At 40.9% G+C, this 17,581-nt stretch overlaps 1 protein-coding gene across 2 annotated transcripts in view; it reads right to left on the bottom strand.

The window, feature by feature from the left end:
* Positions 1 to 16,803, bottom strand: part of BLTP1 (bridge-like lipid transfer protein family member 1) — an 87,473-nt gene extending 70,670 nt beyond the window's left edge. For both annotated transcript variants that reach the window (XM_053941921.1, XM_053941920.1), the window contains exons 1-6: positions 16,732 to 16,803; positions 9,040 to 9,169; positions 6,182 to 6,298; positions 4,707 to 4,785; positions 4,010 to 4,074; positions 739 to 925 (exon numbers count right to left, since the gene is read on the bottom strand). In XM_053941921.1, coding sequence (XP_053797896.1) covers positions 739 to 925; positions 4,010 to 4,074; positions 4,707 to 4,785; positions 6,182 to 6,298; positions 9,040 to 9,136 — 545 coding nt within the window. In that variant the 5' untranslated portion in view covers positions 9,137 to 9,169; positions 16,732 to 16,803. The remainder of the gene's footprint in view (positions 1 to 738; positions 926 to 4,009; positions 4,075 to 4,706; positions 4,786 to 6,181; positions 6,299 to 9,039; positions 9,170 to 16,731) is intronic.
* Between the last annotated feature and the right edge of the window lie 778 nt (positions 16,804 to 17,581).

Genomic DNA, 17,581 nt, shown 5'->3' on the forward strand with positions numbered 1-17,581 from the left:
AAAGGCAGAAATCCTTCCTGCACCTGTAAATAAGGGCTTGAGATAAAAACACAACAAGACTGGCTGGGAGGCAGAGCCCTTCCTCAAACTCACGACTGCCACAGCATCCTGCAGCTGCCCACTCTGAAATTTAGTAACTGGCCAAAAGCAGTGGCAGGACTCAAGTCTCGTTAGATCCTCTCTGCTCCTGACAGTAAATCAGTCTGGTGAGGTCCTGCCCAAAGAGAGGCTAATTATTGAACATCTGACTGCACTGCACGTAAGCCATGTAAAACTCCTTAGGTTTCTACACCATGTTTTCTGGGGTACCCCAAAAAGAGGAATTAACAGAAGACAGTTTGTGTAGCTGTACACAAGACCACAGAGATCCTCACATATTGCCTATTCAATGTCTTGAGCAGCTGTTACTTCTACTGAGCAAAACCATTATTATTCTGCCAGCATAATCCTTTTCAACACATGCTTCCTCTCCACACTGTATTTCATATAGATTTTTCAGCCTGTCTCTGAGCATTAAACAAGAGTGCTTGGTTTGTTTGGATGTGTTTTTTAATTGTTACTGGTAGGAAATCTGAGGAAAGGGAAAAGATTCAGACTGTCAGGCTTGTCAGTGCAATTTCTCACTGTTGTGCTTCCCTCATTTGGCCTCCAGAGAACACGTTAACAAAACATTCCCCAGTTAGTTCATCACTTTGCAGAACAAAGCATAACGAAATAGTAAAATTAATAATTATTTACCTTTCAAGATTGGCGTGTGTTCTCTGCCTCCCATTCACTTCTGCTCTCTCATCATCTTTCTTTGCTGGAATTATTGTGGGATCCAAGCCAAACAGTTCTTGAAGTTGTCCATAAAGCTCAGAGCGGTTATACACATGAAATTCAAAGTCATTCACCATAATATACAGCCGAGTTTCTGCCTTTGGATCTAACCAAATAGCAGGAAAAGAGGTTCTAATTCTATTTCAACACTCCCTTGGAATATTTACAGTTTCTCAAATATGCACATTTTGCAAAACCAATCCACACAGTACTGAACAGCTGCTGAAGTACATATTAAAAAGCAGTAAAAAACGCCACAAAATAATTACAGCATTCTAAGCAAATCAGTAAAACTTGGCAAATAAGACAGCTGCATACAAAATATTAAATCTGAAAGACATTTCACCCCTAGGTTACAGTCCAAAAACAAATCCAGACAGAAACTGCACAAAATGGTAAATGAAGTTTTTCAGTCTCGTGTATGAAAACAAATAAACAAATATCCATCTTGATTCATAGAACAGAAGCCTCGGCAAAAAATTCTGCTTTTTAGCACATATATCACTGAGACCAATTCCATCTCAAAACCCAAATGGTTTTCTAGCCAAGCTCGCTGGTACAGCATGCCTGAAGTGGGAAAAAGCTTTCTTTTATAGAGAAACAGAAAACACTAATATGCAGAACTAACTGGATCACACTCATTTTGCACAATCAGTCAACATTCTCCCAGATTTAAGATTTCAACTGTTATATCAGCTTGGTTCTCTGATCCTTAAAACCTGTTTTAACATCTGCTGATCATATAGAGAGCTCATTGTGACATACTTTTGCCTCAGAAAGTGTGACCTAATTATGCAGTAATGTGAGGGAAAAGCTTGCACCACTTCCCCCTAATTACCCAGTTGAAAGAGTGCCCATTACACATTGACTCAAGAGACCTGAGCTGCTCTAAAAACCTCATCTGGTCTTTAAGTCAAACAGACTTCAGGCAGCTGAAGAATCAATGGTTATTACAGCAGTCCCCAAGCTGTAATTCAGAGGGTACAAACTGAAGGCAACATTTCCCAAAGACATGAGAAATTAAAACTCAGAGCAAACATTTGTGGTCAGGGTCAAAAGAAGAAATGCAGATGCCCAAGAGCCAAGGTTGAGAGATATCTGCTTGATTAAATGCACCCAATTTGATAAAAAACTCCTCTGTCCCTCAAAATCACACATCTCTGCAACACTGTCCCAACAACAACCCACTCTTTCCCCATCACACCTAAAGCACCAGAAATTTCCATATAATTATAGAAATACATACATATAGAAAGTAAGTTTCCAGAACACATTGACATCACAGGTTTCTTGAACAAGAGACAGAGAAAAGTTAACGAGCCGGCTTCAGATCCTTCCTGTTCCCATAAAAGTACCATCAAATCCATTTGTTGCCAACCTTAACTTGCATCAGTAAGAATGACATGGACAAAGATTGGGACACACAATTGCTCACCCAGGAGATCTCAGCAGCATCAAGAACACAAATGTAATTTTTCAATTTCTGGATTTAAGTATTAGACTTGATTTACTAAATGAAATCATATGTACTAATTCATTTATTTAAAGGGAATTTAAAGAGACAAGTATCTCTTTTTCCTAACAACAAAAATAAGGTTTGACCTCCACACATCAATTTGGTTGGCTAGAACACGGAAAAAGAGACAAGCAAGTCTGAATGTTATGATACTAAATGATTCAAAGAAGCATTTATGTAGGTTATGTACAAGTAACTACCAGATTGTTTCACAATGTGAAAATTGATAATGGGCTGTGGCACCTAAGCCAAGTCATGGGGGTGTGCCCTATCCACAACATGATCCTCCAGCTTTTCTTCCTAAACCACTTCCATTTCCCAAGTATATACAAAACCTCAAGTCCCAGCATGACTTAACACTTAAAGAGCATTTTAGTCATGTTACCTTTTTTGTCAGACCTGGATACCTCTAACTTCTGTGGTTACTTGGATTATTTGTCCACTGATCACATGGCCTTAAATGCCAGCAGGAAGCGTTAAAGCCTCGCAATATTGCCAAGCAAAAATACCACCATAGAGAACAGGCAACCATGTTCACTGCATTAAATTCAATTCATTTTTTCATTCTCTGAGCCACTAGAGAAATATGTTTTAACTAGCAGATGAAGACAATCCTATGAAAACCCGTTGGACAGTAACCCATGGTTGGTAAAATCTAATTAACTCTTAAGACTAGGTTCCACTTCTTGACTTTATCATATAATAAATTTGACTTGTGCCCTACAGCCTCAGAGGGTGAGCAGTGCCTCAGTAAATAGAAATGAGCAGCTCTTCCAAACTCATATCACTGCCCAAAGTGGTGTCTCACATTCACCTGACTGGTTTTGCATGCAGTACTGCTGAGTTGGTACTGACACAGCAACAGCTCCATGAGCTTGCTGACAAGTCTAAGAGGCTTCACACCAGCAGAAGCCACTTCCAAAGGCAAGCTGGGGAAAAAAAAACCCTCCAAAGTTCAATGACCCTCTCAATTACCATACTCAGCTGTAGATAGCTGACATTTCTGGACCTCCTTGAATGAGCAATGGAGCTGTGATGGCTCCAAAAGTCAAGAGAAGCAGGACCCAGGTTTCATTCAACAAGATTCTAATCCTATAAATGATTAGGCACACAGCCTCAGGCTACTTATGCTTTCTCTCTGTGTGTTCTGCAGGTAGAATTAATCTCTTGCATCTGTATTAATCATCCATCTTCAGCCAGAGATAAGGAAGAAAAATGAATTTTTTTATACTTTCCCACTTCTGTAACCACAGATGTCATCAAGACAGAGGCTTGTCAAATACTAAAGGACATCCCTTACCAAAACACTTCAGCTAAAATACTGAAAGCACAACACTCACTGAAACTCAGAAACAAAATCACTTGCAGAACATAAGACATCTCTTCATCATAGTTATCAACTTCAATACAGAGACAATTATGCTTGGACTCCAGCTAATGAAGACTACTATTAAGATTAATGGTTTGTGTCAGGAAGGGTCATGTACCCAATAATGAATCCTGTATTTATTTCATCTCCTCTGCAACCAGTGAACAAATCCATACCTTCTGAGGATACAGAGAAATTCAGGTACATATTAACAAAGCAATTGCATGCCTGTGACTGTGCAAAGGAAGTGTGTTTCTGTAGGCTACCTGTAAATTTAAACTTTGAAACCTTTCTGGGAAACGTACCATGCTGCTTCTGCTTAGGGTTGTACATCTTCCACCAGCGAAAAATGATAAATCCATCTTGAATTCTAAATAAAATAAATTGGAATAAAACAGAAGTTGACAGAGCTACAATCCAACATCCTACAGGCAGTTTGTGCAGAGATCTGCAGTTAAGGCAGTCTACAAGCAACATGAAAGCACAAAGCATTACACCACACTGTGTATTACACAATTCCTGCTTTAGCTGAAACTCATATAAAACCCCATATCCATTGCCTCCTCAAGACTTTCCAAACCTGACAGCAAGAATCAAAACTACAAACTATTTGCTGGTGTTCCGTTCACAAAACAAATTATTCTGAATCTCAGTAAGTAATGCCAGCTACTTGGCCAACATGAATCTTCCAGATTTAAGAGCAAGAGCATGAAGGAGTCAAAGACATAAATGTAAATACAGTTCTCCTTCACACTCCAAAGTGGTTTATTTGACAAATATGAAGGACAACTACCATCTTATCCAGCATTCACTTCCAAATGATAAGGCTAAAGCAGCAAATGAACTGCCAAGTATGTAGGATTGTTAAATACTAGCACCAAAAGAGACAGTCTAACACTTACAAATAGATTGCTCATTTGGAAAACTACATTTTGATTTGTGCTATTTAGACCTGTATTTAAAATACTTATTTAGAAGGGGGATTTCCTTAGAAATCTGTACCTGATGGACATGTCCTCTGTGATGAAATAGATTTCACGCACCATGACTTTTCCAGACAGCACAGAAAATGAAAAGGAACCTAATTATAGGGAAAAAAAAATGGTCATTACCCTAAAGCTGTTGATTTTGTGAACAGAGAGAATACAGCACTCAGTTATCTGAACTGGGTTAACTGGATATCTTGAGTTTCCCTTTTTGAAGGGAAGTCACAGATTCAGAACACAGAAGACAAAGTACATAACTAAGGGATGCTGGATTTGGCACCACCCAACAATACAACCAAGCCCCTGACTTATTCAGGGGTCACTCAGAAACATCCAGGTGCCTTGCAAATCTCAAGAGTTAGAAAAGCTGTTTACAACATTTAGAGTCTCAAGACATTGTGTGCAAGACCATAATCAGAGGAACAAAGATTCCTGATGGACTGTTTTTAAAAATTTTAAATGGCTGTAAGGATTTTGGTCCAATTGTTATGACAAATTATGTTTACAGCAAGAAGTATTAATAAGTATGAAAAGACCAGCAGGTAATACAGTAGCCCAGATTTTTCCTAGGGCTTTTCACCTCACTCACAGAAAGTACACCATAATTTAAAGGAAAAGAAAAAAAAAACCAACAAAAAAACCAAAATCAACATTAAACAACTGAAACCAAGCAGTAAATCATGGGATTTAATTAATGTTATGTTCTACTCTCTGAAGAGGTTCATAAAGAATACCACATATTTGGCCAGCCATATCAGCTGTCCTTACTTAATGGCAATTTCACAGAGAAATTTTAATAAAAGCCTGTAGATCAAATGTAGCAGCCAGTAAGTATTTCATCTATTTTGCTCTTCAAAAAAGCTGGATTTAAACATGGTTTGGAATACAGTTCTTAGGTTCTTGAACATATAAGCAACTGAATTGCAAGGGTGTCTGTGGCAGGTCAAGCATAAGTGGGATTTTTTGGTTTTAAGTTTTCACTACATTTATGATGTATAGTTGCAGAAAAAGTCCAGAACAGAAGTAATTGCTATTCTGTGAAGCATACAGAGGAAGGCAGAGGAGCAAGTGAAAGAAAATTAGAAGTGTGATCAGTGAGGTTGTGGGCTACAGCCCTCTGTGACTCAGCACCAGGTATTTTTGTAAGTGGGTGAGTGCCCAAGTGATTTGTACTGACCTGTTTTATTGAAAAAAGTTTAAAATATTTTAATAAAAAGTTAATGGATTTGGATGCAAAACGTTCTAGCAATCAATTCTACATATCATGGTCCCAGTATGGATCAACCTGTAATTAGTTGTTCTGACAGCTTATTTAGAAAGCAAGGGCAGTGCAGGAACAGCGATTCAAGGCTTGAGTCTCTGCTTTGAATCCACTGAATGTTTTCAAATCACTCCAATGAAGGAACACTGAGTTTATTTCAAGTTTTTAGCAAACTGAGGTATGATAAACAGCAGTAGACAAAGAGTGGCATTACATTAATCATAACTTACCAATATGGATGTAGCCATGTTTATATAATCTGTTAAGAACCAACGTTAAAATGAGTCCAATGTTCCGGGAATTATAATAAGTTAGGTAGATAATCCATCCACAGGACAATATTGTTGCTGTTGAAAGATTACAATGAATTAAAGCATTTTTTAAAGTACACTGACCCAGATAAAAACCTTACCTATTAGGACTATGAGGCATAGCAGTGTTCTTCCCGCTCTCCAAAAAATTTGAAACTGATGGGATATATTAATGGGTGTTTTCAGAGAGATGGTGTGAGAAGGATGTGAAGAGATAGGGGGCAAAAGGGGAAATGGGAAGTCCAGAAAAATATATATTCTTCACTGCTCTTCCATTCCCCAATATAAAAAAATGCCTGTCCTCCCAGAGGACCTGCAGAAGGCACCACATTATTTCATTACATCACTTATCATCTAAGAATTAGATTTTATAGATTGAATTGTAACATGCATTGTCCCACATGGACATTTATTTCAGAACACCCTAAAAAGCCCCAATACCAAAGTCATACTACATACCTTCCCTACTCTTCTCCAAATTGCAAATTGTAACTTAAATTTCTAGTCTTTCATACCTTATCACAGGAAACAATATCATGTGTAAAACCATTTCCTATGATGCTGCCTCCTGAGAGAAATGTACCAGCCCTTGGGCTAGCAGAAATACCTCAACAGTTCAAGCATGGAATTTGATAGGGAAAAAAGTAAATAGCAATCCAATGAGGAACATTTTTTTTTTTTAAATAGGTCTGTTAATCCCCAAAGTAATTTTTACTTTGTTTGATTAAGAGCTAGTAACCTATTTCTAATTACAAGGGTTCTCTAAGCTTCCAGAAGGACAAACCCAAAAGGAATGGCACTGCCAAGGAATGGACTAGTTCTAATTCACCTTACTGATAATTACCATTCTGTTTCACCCAAAGCAGAGTAGGGAAAAAACCTGAACTTTGTAACAGAATTTTTTATTTATGCTAAAAATGGGAAACTTTCATGGAAAATCTAAAGTGCAGAAACGCATAGCAGCATGGCGCCTTAACTCTGAAGAGAGTTCAGATAATTACTCAAAAAAACATTAGAAAAAATTTACAAAAACTATTTATTCTTCCACTGTTTATTTTTTTCAGTAGGATACTCCACTGCTTCATAACAATACTTTGTTGAAAGAGAAAGAGAAGGTGAAAATTACTTCCATGATTTTTGTCATTTCCTTACTAGAAAATGGATCCAGTGTGACCAAAATTCAAACAGCTCATACCCTCGGGCAATAAGCTGCTTGACACGTCAAGCAAACCAAATCTGTGCAGGCGATCACACAGGAAAGAGCAGGGAGGGTGGAATCTACATCCCAGGAAACAAACTCCAGCTGGCATTGAGGGCAGGCACACTCCAAGGACAGTGCTCACCTCCCCCACTTTCAGGTGAGTAAGCTCCTCCCTGCTGGTCCTCTGTGGGGAGGGAGAAAGGTGGGACTCACACTCTGAAGTTCCATGGAGTTTAATTTGAGGTTAAAGTTCAACTTGGCACTGCTAGATGGCTGCAGTCGAGAAGGTGGCCTCTCAAGGTGAAACATACTAAGAAAAATTGGGAAACCAGTGCACTTTCCAGTCCTGATCCATTGCCTTCAGCACTAGACTCACCTATGCCAAAAACTGTAGCCTTTTCCTTCACTAAATCCCATAAACTTCATTAATTCATTATTATATTCTTGATTTTTAAAGCCTCTTCACTGAAACCAAGTTTTGAAAATTGCATTTCCAAAGTTTTACTGCATGTGATTTTTAGAAATTATTCCAGAAGTGAGCAACGGCTCTTTGAGGAGCATGCACATTTCTGGAATTCATCACCTTTTACTGAGACCAGTAGTTAGCTGTTTCAGCATTCAGGAGAGGAAAACACTGGTATCTTTTTATGTTCCCTTATAACAGGATGCCACAGGTCAGCACATAAAACCAAAGGAGGAAAGGCTGGCTCAAACTGGGTCAGTTAATAAACACCACTCCAATGTGTTTCTATGTAAACCTCATAACAGGAAGCAAGTCAAAGCTTTTGAAGACAAAATTTTCAGATCTATTTGCATCTGTTCCATGTTTTACCACAAGCTACTACGAGTGACTTCTCCTGTTTTCATCTTGACTACACTGAGAACTCTATGTTGAGCAGAAACTTTCCATTTCAACACATTAAAGTGAAATAGATAACAAACAGTAAGCACCCTCAAATAATTTACCTACGTCCTTTCTATTTAATTTTGCCTACTGAAAAATAATTCCAGTATGTCAATAGAAAACAGACTGCTTTAACTTGTCGGAAGAGAAAGTGAAAAAATAAAGTTGCTCTTCCTGTGTTGCCCGTCACTCTAAGTCCAAGATTCAAGGCTGGAAAGCAGGCATTATCTAATTATCTACCTTTGGAAAAGTCTGAATTCACTGCACACTTTCAGTATTGTTACATGGACCTGAGTACAACTTCATATTTATTTTATTGTCCTTGATCCACTTGTCTAGATTAAGAAAATAAAAATACCTACACCGATATAAGCAATAGCACTAGTGCTAAAGAAAAAAAAAATCAGCATACTTAAATCAGGTATGTTTACAAATCCAGCTCATAACTGATTAAATGACAGCTTGGCTTAAAGGCTCACTGTGGAACACAATTTAGTCTGGAAGCTGTGTCATTAAACACAATAGTCCTTAGATCACTTTCCAAACTACAGCAGATTAAATGGCAGGTAGGCACATATTGGCAAAAGGAAGATATTGTAGCTGACTGTGAGGATAATCCTTTGTTATGGTATCATAAAAGAAATTTAACCAAAACAGAAGAGTTTACCTTACCTACTAACAGCCAAACCACATTGGAGTCGTGTTCTGTCAGGAAATCTTCCAGCTGTGTGATACTTGGGACAAAACTATCATTTTTCCTTTGATCCATTGCTACACTGTTTTTGCACCAGCACCTATAGAACTGAAGGAAAAAGAAAACCATCCCAAAACCGAAATGAGTAACAAGCATGGTACAGTTTGGAAAAATGGACTATATACCATCTTAAATAATCTCCAGCAGTCTGTTTCACACAAATACAAATGTACTTGTTTTATTCCTTCAATAACAACTTCATGACTCTCAGCTACCTCTTCTTCTACTCCAGAGCTCCAGAAACACTTTTACTCATCTCTGCTGGAACAGTTTCCAGGCACAAGACTGCCTCAAATAAATTACATATCAATAAAATACCAAAATATGCTTTCCAAATTTAGTACCCTCAATGCCCTGTACAGCATACAAAAGCAAAGAAATGTCTAAACCTGTTGTGCCACAGCAGTAAGTCAAAAGGCAACTGAACATTCAAGTAAAAATGAGGCTGTATTAAACTTACTAACATGTAAAAATATAACATGAGACTAAACCCCTGCCCTTGCAGAAGGAAAGGCAAAAGGAGACACTTCCAGGGGTTACAGAAAATTCTCAAAACCCCCTGATCTGCTGTGTCCATAATTCTGCTTAAGCATGGATTTGTATCATTCTGTTAAAACTATCTGGTTCATCTGTTATAGAGAATAGAAAACCAGTCCTTCTGATCTTACACACGCCTTCAATCACCCAAAAATCACCTTGCAACTGGGTTTATGTTAATTAAATGTGATTAGCAGGGAGTTGCTCAACTCAGCAACATCTATAATTACACAGCAGTATTTTTGTTGCATTGGTTTCATGTGAAGTGTTCTCCCTTGAATGTTATCTGTCAAATCTTCTTACAAAAAAAGATGCATTAATTCTGCTTTTTTTTCTAACACCTTCCAGCTGCTCCTGGCAGCCTGTCTTCCTGACAGTGTTCACCCCTCAAAAAATATGAGTTGACTTTATTCCCCTTTGTTATGAAGACTCTGTTGGTTTTTCCATTAAGGGCTATAGAACATAAAACTAATATTGATGAGTCCTTAGTTTTTCAGCAGCATAACAGCTTTGGAGTAGTCAGTATTTGCAAATGTTAGCAGTAAATGTAGCAATCCATCTGTTTCTTCCTTTTAATACTCAAACTACTCTCATTATTTTAACTGGAAAAAAGTTGGGAAAAAACTGCCTTTAATGCACTTCTTTCTCCTGTTGTACCCTGAACCAACAGCCTGTGTTTAGAACAACAACAGGAGTACAGTCCCAAGAATAAAGGTTAATAATTTGTTCATTACCCCTTCTGCAAGAAGGAATAGAATGGGGAGGAAATAGCATGAAAGCAGCAAATAGAAAAAAGAAACAACAAAGAAACATGATGAACCAACACCAGTTTCCAGCAGGGATGGTAAAAAAACTACCAACTTACTCCCCTACAAAGAGGAGGAATAAGAGGAATAAACATCACAGACATGCACACAGGCTAAGAAAGGAGCTGTTGTTTCAGAAGGGACTTTAGAGCAAATTAAATCACATAATGGCCCTGTGATTTGCTTTAAGACATGCACAGTACCTTAATAAAAAAGCCACATGTCAGTTTGTATGATGGAGCAGATGATGCCTCTGCAGGCAACCTCCAGAAGCCTTTAACCCCTGAATCACAGGGTGAAGAGAGAAAGTCAAATCAACATTTCCAGCATAAAAGGATGGAAGAACCTGTCCTCTCCCGTTCTCACTAAGGGACAACAGGGTCACTCTGTTGTGACCAAGACCACCATGGAAATGTTGTCAATAGGTGAGGACTGCCTATCTATTGCCTCAACCACCAATATTTAATCTCATCAAGGAAGCAAACCATGGCTTTTTCCTAAGAAATTATCACCCAAAATCACATGATACTGAAACATTATTAAAAATCATTAAATAAGATCATGGCAAGACAACTTGGAGACTGAAAACATTGAATTTTGATACTTAGCTACTTAAATAAAGACAGTGATTTTTTTTGGGTTGTGGTTTTTTTTGTTTGTTTGGTTTTTTTTTGGTTTTTTTTTTTTTGGGTTTTTTTTGTTTGTTTGTTTGTTTTTTTTGTCATCACTATCCGTAACAATAAATTGGACATACTTTCAATTTTTTTCTGGGATACATTTGCTACCTGCATGCAAATAAATTCAGGAATCCCCCATCACTCATCATGTGTCATCACAACATATTTGAGCTTGAAAGATGATCCTTTAATACCCTTGCCCACTGATTTTTTTTTTCCTTCTTTTGTTGGGGTATTCTTTGCCCTTGGTCAAGTTCCTTGAGGGAGGATGCTGGCAATAAAAGTGCAAGCACTCAAAACCAGGCACTAGCAACTCCTGCACTGGATATGAGTTCTCAACTTTCAGAGGAATCAGGTGCTTAATCCATTTAGATTATTAATTACTGCAATAAAAAGGGGATAGAGGCAGAGATTTAAGGAGTACACACTGTTGATAATGTCCCTGCGCATTTATAAGGCCCAGAGGATGAAGGGGCAGGATCTGAACTGCCAGGATTGCTTAGAGGAAGAGATGCAATCTTTTCAGAACAGATACTTACTACTTTCAGTAACTAGCACTTCTTTCTGTCCACAGTCCTGCACCTTCTAGCTCCTATACACAGGAACCACTGGTTTCAATCCTGGGCCTTGCAGCCTTCCTCTCCCATGCCCTATACACTGTAGCCATAGCTATGAATCCTGCAGGCCTCTCACTGCTCACACTCTGCTACATTTACCCCTGTGTGCAAACTTAACTTTGCCACCAGAGCAAACTGCTGCACTCTCCAGGAATTCCACAGGCTGCTGAAGCTGGAATGTTTTTGTACTGCCTACTGTCTTCTCTGAAGTAAACTCTACAAGGAACTACTCTTGCAAAGACAAGACCCAAGGGTGTGAAGCTAGCACTTGCCAACCATGCAAATACACACACACAAAAAAAAAAAACCACAAAAACCCAAAAAAACCCAAAAACCTCAAAGAGGAACAGAAACCCAGAACTTCACATTTGTATCTCTGCATTTATTTATAATCTTTTCTCAAGATCTCTCCTGTTCTGTGATGAACAGCTCATTTCAGCATGCTGAAATGTAGTCCAAAACCATGATACGTGTTTGGATTTATTTGCCTTCCCTCTTGCCTTATATTTTAAACATGTTTTTACTATTCATTATGTCACTTGTGACTCTCATTTACCACATACCATGTTAATAAATAGAAAATGTATTAGATTTCTCCTGGGAAGAAGACAGGAGAAAAGAAATATTCTGTGGCACTGAGGTGACAGAATACTGATACTCATATTTTATCCTCACAGCAGTCCTCTAGAGTGTCATGTAGTTGTCTTTCTCCAAATAAATATCTGAAGCAAGGAGAGATAAAGGCCAAATCCCTCATTTATGATGCCCTAACTGAAATACTAGGGGCCTGCTTTTCAGGTTGTGCATGTTTGGAGCACTTAGCAGGCTCAAGGCAGACACTGGACTGCCTTAAAGATATGAGATTGATTTTACTGTGAAGTTGCACCTCGTGGTCAGCCAGGCTGTCTTTATAGCAAAAACATACACTTAACAGACTTTAAAAAGTGAATTTTAATTACTTGTGTCACACATAATCCATTCTTCAGTACTAAAAAAATGCAAGGGAAGTTATAACCCTTGGGGGATGCACTTCATTTTCAGCCTGCTTCCAGTGTTACAAGCCCGATCCAATTTTCACCGCAAATATTCCATCCCTAAAATGCCAAATACTCAAAAGCAGCTGCTCCTAATCTTTACAAACTCATTTCAATCACATCAGATAGGCAAACTCATTTTAACCTCAGCCTGGCAAATTAACTCAACACCAAGAACAAACCTCTGCTTGAGCTAAGTCATTAAAAATTTACAGGAGGCATGCATATATGCAAGAGCTGGCAGGAGAGAAACCAGAAACTCGGTGACCAGAGTGCAGCCACTTGGCAGGAACAGCTGCACCCACCTGGAAAAGGTCTGTCCTGCACCTACAGCTGAGCACAAAAGCAACAAATGTTTTAGTCAGTACCTGGGAGCATTAGGGTGATGTGGGTCTTGAGCTGGGCAAGAACAGGAGAAAGAAAAAGAAATATCTGTTTACCACATCCTTTGTAAAGTAATTTTCCTGGCACGCCCTTGTAGAGACAGCTGAATAAAAGGGGTGTCCAAAGGTGGGGAAAAACTGTAATTTTATATTGAGAATAAACACTTTTATATGGTCATGAAGTGGGTAGGGAAATAATAGACATGGCCAATTCTCTTATTACTGCTGGAATTCTCAAGGGGAATAAACCAGGAGTTTAAATTTGCCAGACATATCCTTCAGATCTTCACAGAAATCCAGTGCTTATCGAACATACGTTAATTGGAGTTATTAGAGGTCAACTGCCATTCCAAGGATATTCCAAAATTCTACAGCAATTACTAATCAGTGGAGTTACAATTATACCCAAAGTGACACATTAAATGACAGGAGGCAAATCCCCCTGGTCTCAATAAATGCATGTAGATAACACGTCTGGATGTCTCATCTCAAAAAAGAAGCCATACCTAAGGCAGTTCTTTAAAGGAAAGAAAAGGTATTTTTTGCATTGCCCATTCTATCACTGCCTTTCAAAGGGTCTCCAGCACTTCTGCTATGAAATCAGAGGTTTAGATAAGTAAATGATATTATAAAGGAGGCTCACAAACACGGACACAATTTTCCTCTCAGGATATTTTTACGCTGTCAGCACCCAGAGGCACATTAAATGCATCTCACAAAACAAAAAGCTGTCAACCTTGGCGCCTGTCCCAAAACCCTCCAGCTAGGTCAAACACTTCAAACCCATCCCAGCACAGCTTAGGAAACTCAGCTACTCTTCAGTCAACAAGCAAAGGAAAGAGGAAGGAAGAGAAGGAAAGTTGTTCTAAAAAAAACCCACAAAAACAAACAGACAAAAAAACAAGGGAAGTGACAGCACCCACAGAGCAATTCTGCCACATGGCAAATTGCATCGCCTTCATACCTGGTACCCAATTAAAATTAGTTCTGAGTTTTTTAAAGAAAACAGCAAAGAATCAGGTCTATTTCCCTCCCTGTCTGCCCCTGCTGAAGTCCCACTAGCGGTAAACTGTAAACAAAATAAACTAGAGCTTTAATTATACTAATGAAATCCTGCTACAACCCCCAGCAGAAGCAGCTGCACTGAAGGCAGAGCCCAGCAGAGCCACACCTGGTTGAGCCGGTGTGTGGACAGCCTTAGTCAAACAAAATTTGCACTACAGTAGCTTAGTAAATAACAGGTCTAGTTCAAAATTAATTAAATCAAATTAAAGCATACTCAAAGGAACAGTAAGATACAAGATAAAAATAATTCTCACAAGAGCCTACCCAATGAGGTAGAGTTTCACAGCACAAGTGGTACCTTTTATTTATCTGTTTTTAATAGTACATGACATCAGTTTTCCTAGGAAAGAGATCAAAACAAGCTCCTGCTATGGCAACCAACATAGAGTACTTCCACTGCTAGCCTAGGAATCCCTGGTTGAATTGGGATGATTTTTCATTTAACTGTTTAAAAGTAAAAATATACTTCTTAACCCTGCCTCGCAGACTTCTTCAGGGGAGCTGGTTCTTTTCTTGCTTACATTGCCAGGTTTTGATGCTGCAGAGGAAAAAAAGGACAAAAGCAAAAAAAAAAGAAAAAAAAAAAAAAAAAAAAAAAAAAAAAAAAAAAACAAAAAAAAAGAAAACCTAGAACCTAAAGGCTTACAATGTAGAAATAATTAAGAATTTCCCTCATGCACACTCCTCAACTTAGAGAGAAAAATAAAAATATTGTCTTTGGGGCCTTTGTTGTTGGTCTTAACAAGAAGGCAATAACTTTTTTTTTCCTCCCCTTTTTTTAATTTGAGTACAGCACTGTACCTTTGAAGTACTCTATGAAACTAAGTAATCTACTCCATACCTATGAATTTTCCCAGAAGTATACTTGCTCTAAATTTCCCTTTTGACACATGACCACAATTTGGGGAAAGAGGAAGTCTTGTAGCTACATACACCATCACCCTTAAGGGAACTACCTGTAGGTTCACCCCAGCCTGGAGTCACCATAAAGATTTTGGTACAGCAACAAGTGCTAGAATAAGTTATGTGAGGAGATAAAAAGTGACTAGGAGAAGTTATTACAGTAAACACAGGATAACTCTGCGTTCTGCTAACCGAACACATTAACTAACCTCTTGCCTATTTCCCACAGGATAAAATGGTGCAAAAGAGCAATTACCAAACAGCAGCTGATGCACATTTCACATGCCAAAGTTCTCTAACAGCATTCCCAAAAGGGTGAGTGACTTCAGCACACCACGAAAAGGATAAGAGCTCTCCCTAAATACCTTCACACAATGAGCCCATATGATCCACCAAGAGCTAGACCTACTTATGATCACTCTCAGACTGTGCAAATTCAGGCCATGACCCTAAACAAACATCCCTGAACATTCATTCAGAGCCAACTGCCTAAGTGGACACTCAATACTGTTTTTATCAATGGCTGTTTGAATAACCTACTAGCATACTTTAACAAACAAGAGGAATACTCCCTCCTCGACTCCAGTTTGTCTTCTCAGCTGTCAAAATTTCTGGTCCCAGTGTTTAGCTGCTCACTACACATAAAAAGGGGGGAGGGGAAACCCCTGCACAGCCGCAATAAAAAGAACAAGCCAGAAGAGCAGAATTACTGAATTAAGTGACACAACAGAAGAACTCATATGGCAACTACTGTGGCCTTTTCTTATTAAACCTGATAAAGTTACACATTGCGGCAAACTGCCGACTTGGGAAGTTTTGACAAAGTTGAGTGAAGGCTGCTGTGGAGATGTGTCTTAGGATGGGAAACTAGTCCAGACAGAGTTTGTGATTGAGATAGGTGCTACCTCCAAAAAACACCTCCACCGTGTCAGTGTTGTTCCATACTGTATCTGTTATGTACATATTACACTGGTAACTACATCGGGGTTTTTATTGACAATGTAAAGTGCAAGCACGTTAGCATAAAATCATTACGTATCATTACCACTACAGCTTCAGACACACCAAAAAGCAGGTGCATGTAATGTTAAACCACTGCGTGTGTGTTAAACCCTCTCAGGACCAGAGGCACTGGCAGACATCACCTTTCACCGCCCAGGGACCAGCACAGGGAAACTTCCCTCGCAGGCCAAGCACAACCGGAGACGCCTGAGCTTCCGCCCCCCGGCATCACAGCCTTTCTGCACGGCGTTAACTCACGCCACAGGGAAAACACTGAATCCTCGACACCGGAGGGGCTTCTCCTGGCACCGCTTCCCCGCGGAGCGGCCGGGACCACGGGAAGCACGGCGAGACCGGCACCCGGGGGGTCACCACACCGCCCTGCGGGGTAGAAAGATAGGCACCAGGCCTCCTCCCCGTCCCGGCCCGGCAGAGCCCCGCATCGAACCGCGGCTCCTCCCGGCGCGGGGGCGGCTGCGTGCTCCCGGCAGGCCCAGGGCAAGCGGCGGGGCCGACCCCTGCGCGCCGGGCTCATCCCGGCGGGGAGCGGAGCGCAGCCCCGTCCCGGCTCCCCCCCCGCACTTACGCCATCGCCCTCCGCGGCTTCTCCCCCGCGGTCCCGGAACCGGCGGCGGCGGCAGCCGGGGCCCTTCCGCACCTCACGGTGAAGTGCGGCCCCGCCCACGGCGACGCCGCAGCCAACAGAGAGGCGCCGCCGGCCCGCGCGGCCAATGGCGGAGCCGTCCGCCCCCCGCGGGGCGGGACCGAGGCGCCGCTCCGCCAATGGCGAGGGGTGGCGCCTGCCCCGTGTGTGTGTGCGGGGAGCCGCGCCCGCCCCTCCGCGGCGCGCGCAGGCGCGGGCACAGCTGGAGTCGCCAGATGTGCGCGGCGCGTTGGGGGCCGCGGGCGTGGCCGCAGCCGGTAACTTGCGGGGCTGGCGGGCACACGGCCCCGAAATTGGACTCTCGCTAATGGATCCCGCCCCCGGCACGGTTGGCTGCCCGTTACATCGGGAGAAGAGGTGCTGCCCGCTCGGCAGCGGCTGGCGGAGGGAGCGCCTGCGCGCCCGCGGCACCTGCCGCTCGCCCTTGTCCTCGCAGCGCTTAACTGCGAGGCACCGGAGGGGTTTGTTGGCCGAGCCGCCCGGTAACGGGCTGTTCGTTTTCCCACCCGTTTTTTGTGCCCTCCGAAGCAGGTGAAGAAAGCTGCCCCCCCGAAACCAGATAAAAAGTGAATTTCAGACATTTTTGAGCACATATGACCGTGATTTGACTGCCAGGTGTAGCCAACTATGATAAGTAGACACATTTCTTTAGAATTGCCCAGACATGATAAAACACATAGATTTCTTTAAAATCACCCGCGCCTGCATCCTCCAGCCTTCCATAGCACACTAGAGGAGACCAAAACAGTGACTCTGTGTGTGTGTGTACATG

The sequence above is a fragment of the Vidua chalybeata genome, chromosome 4, assembly GCF_026979565.1.
Source record: "Vidua chalybeata isolate OUT-0048 chromosome 4, bVidCha1 merged haplotype, whole genome shotgun sequence".
Taxonomy (NCBI): Eukaryota; Metazoa; Chordata; class Aves; order Passeriformes; family Viduidae; genus Vidua; species Vidua chalybeata.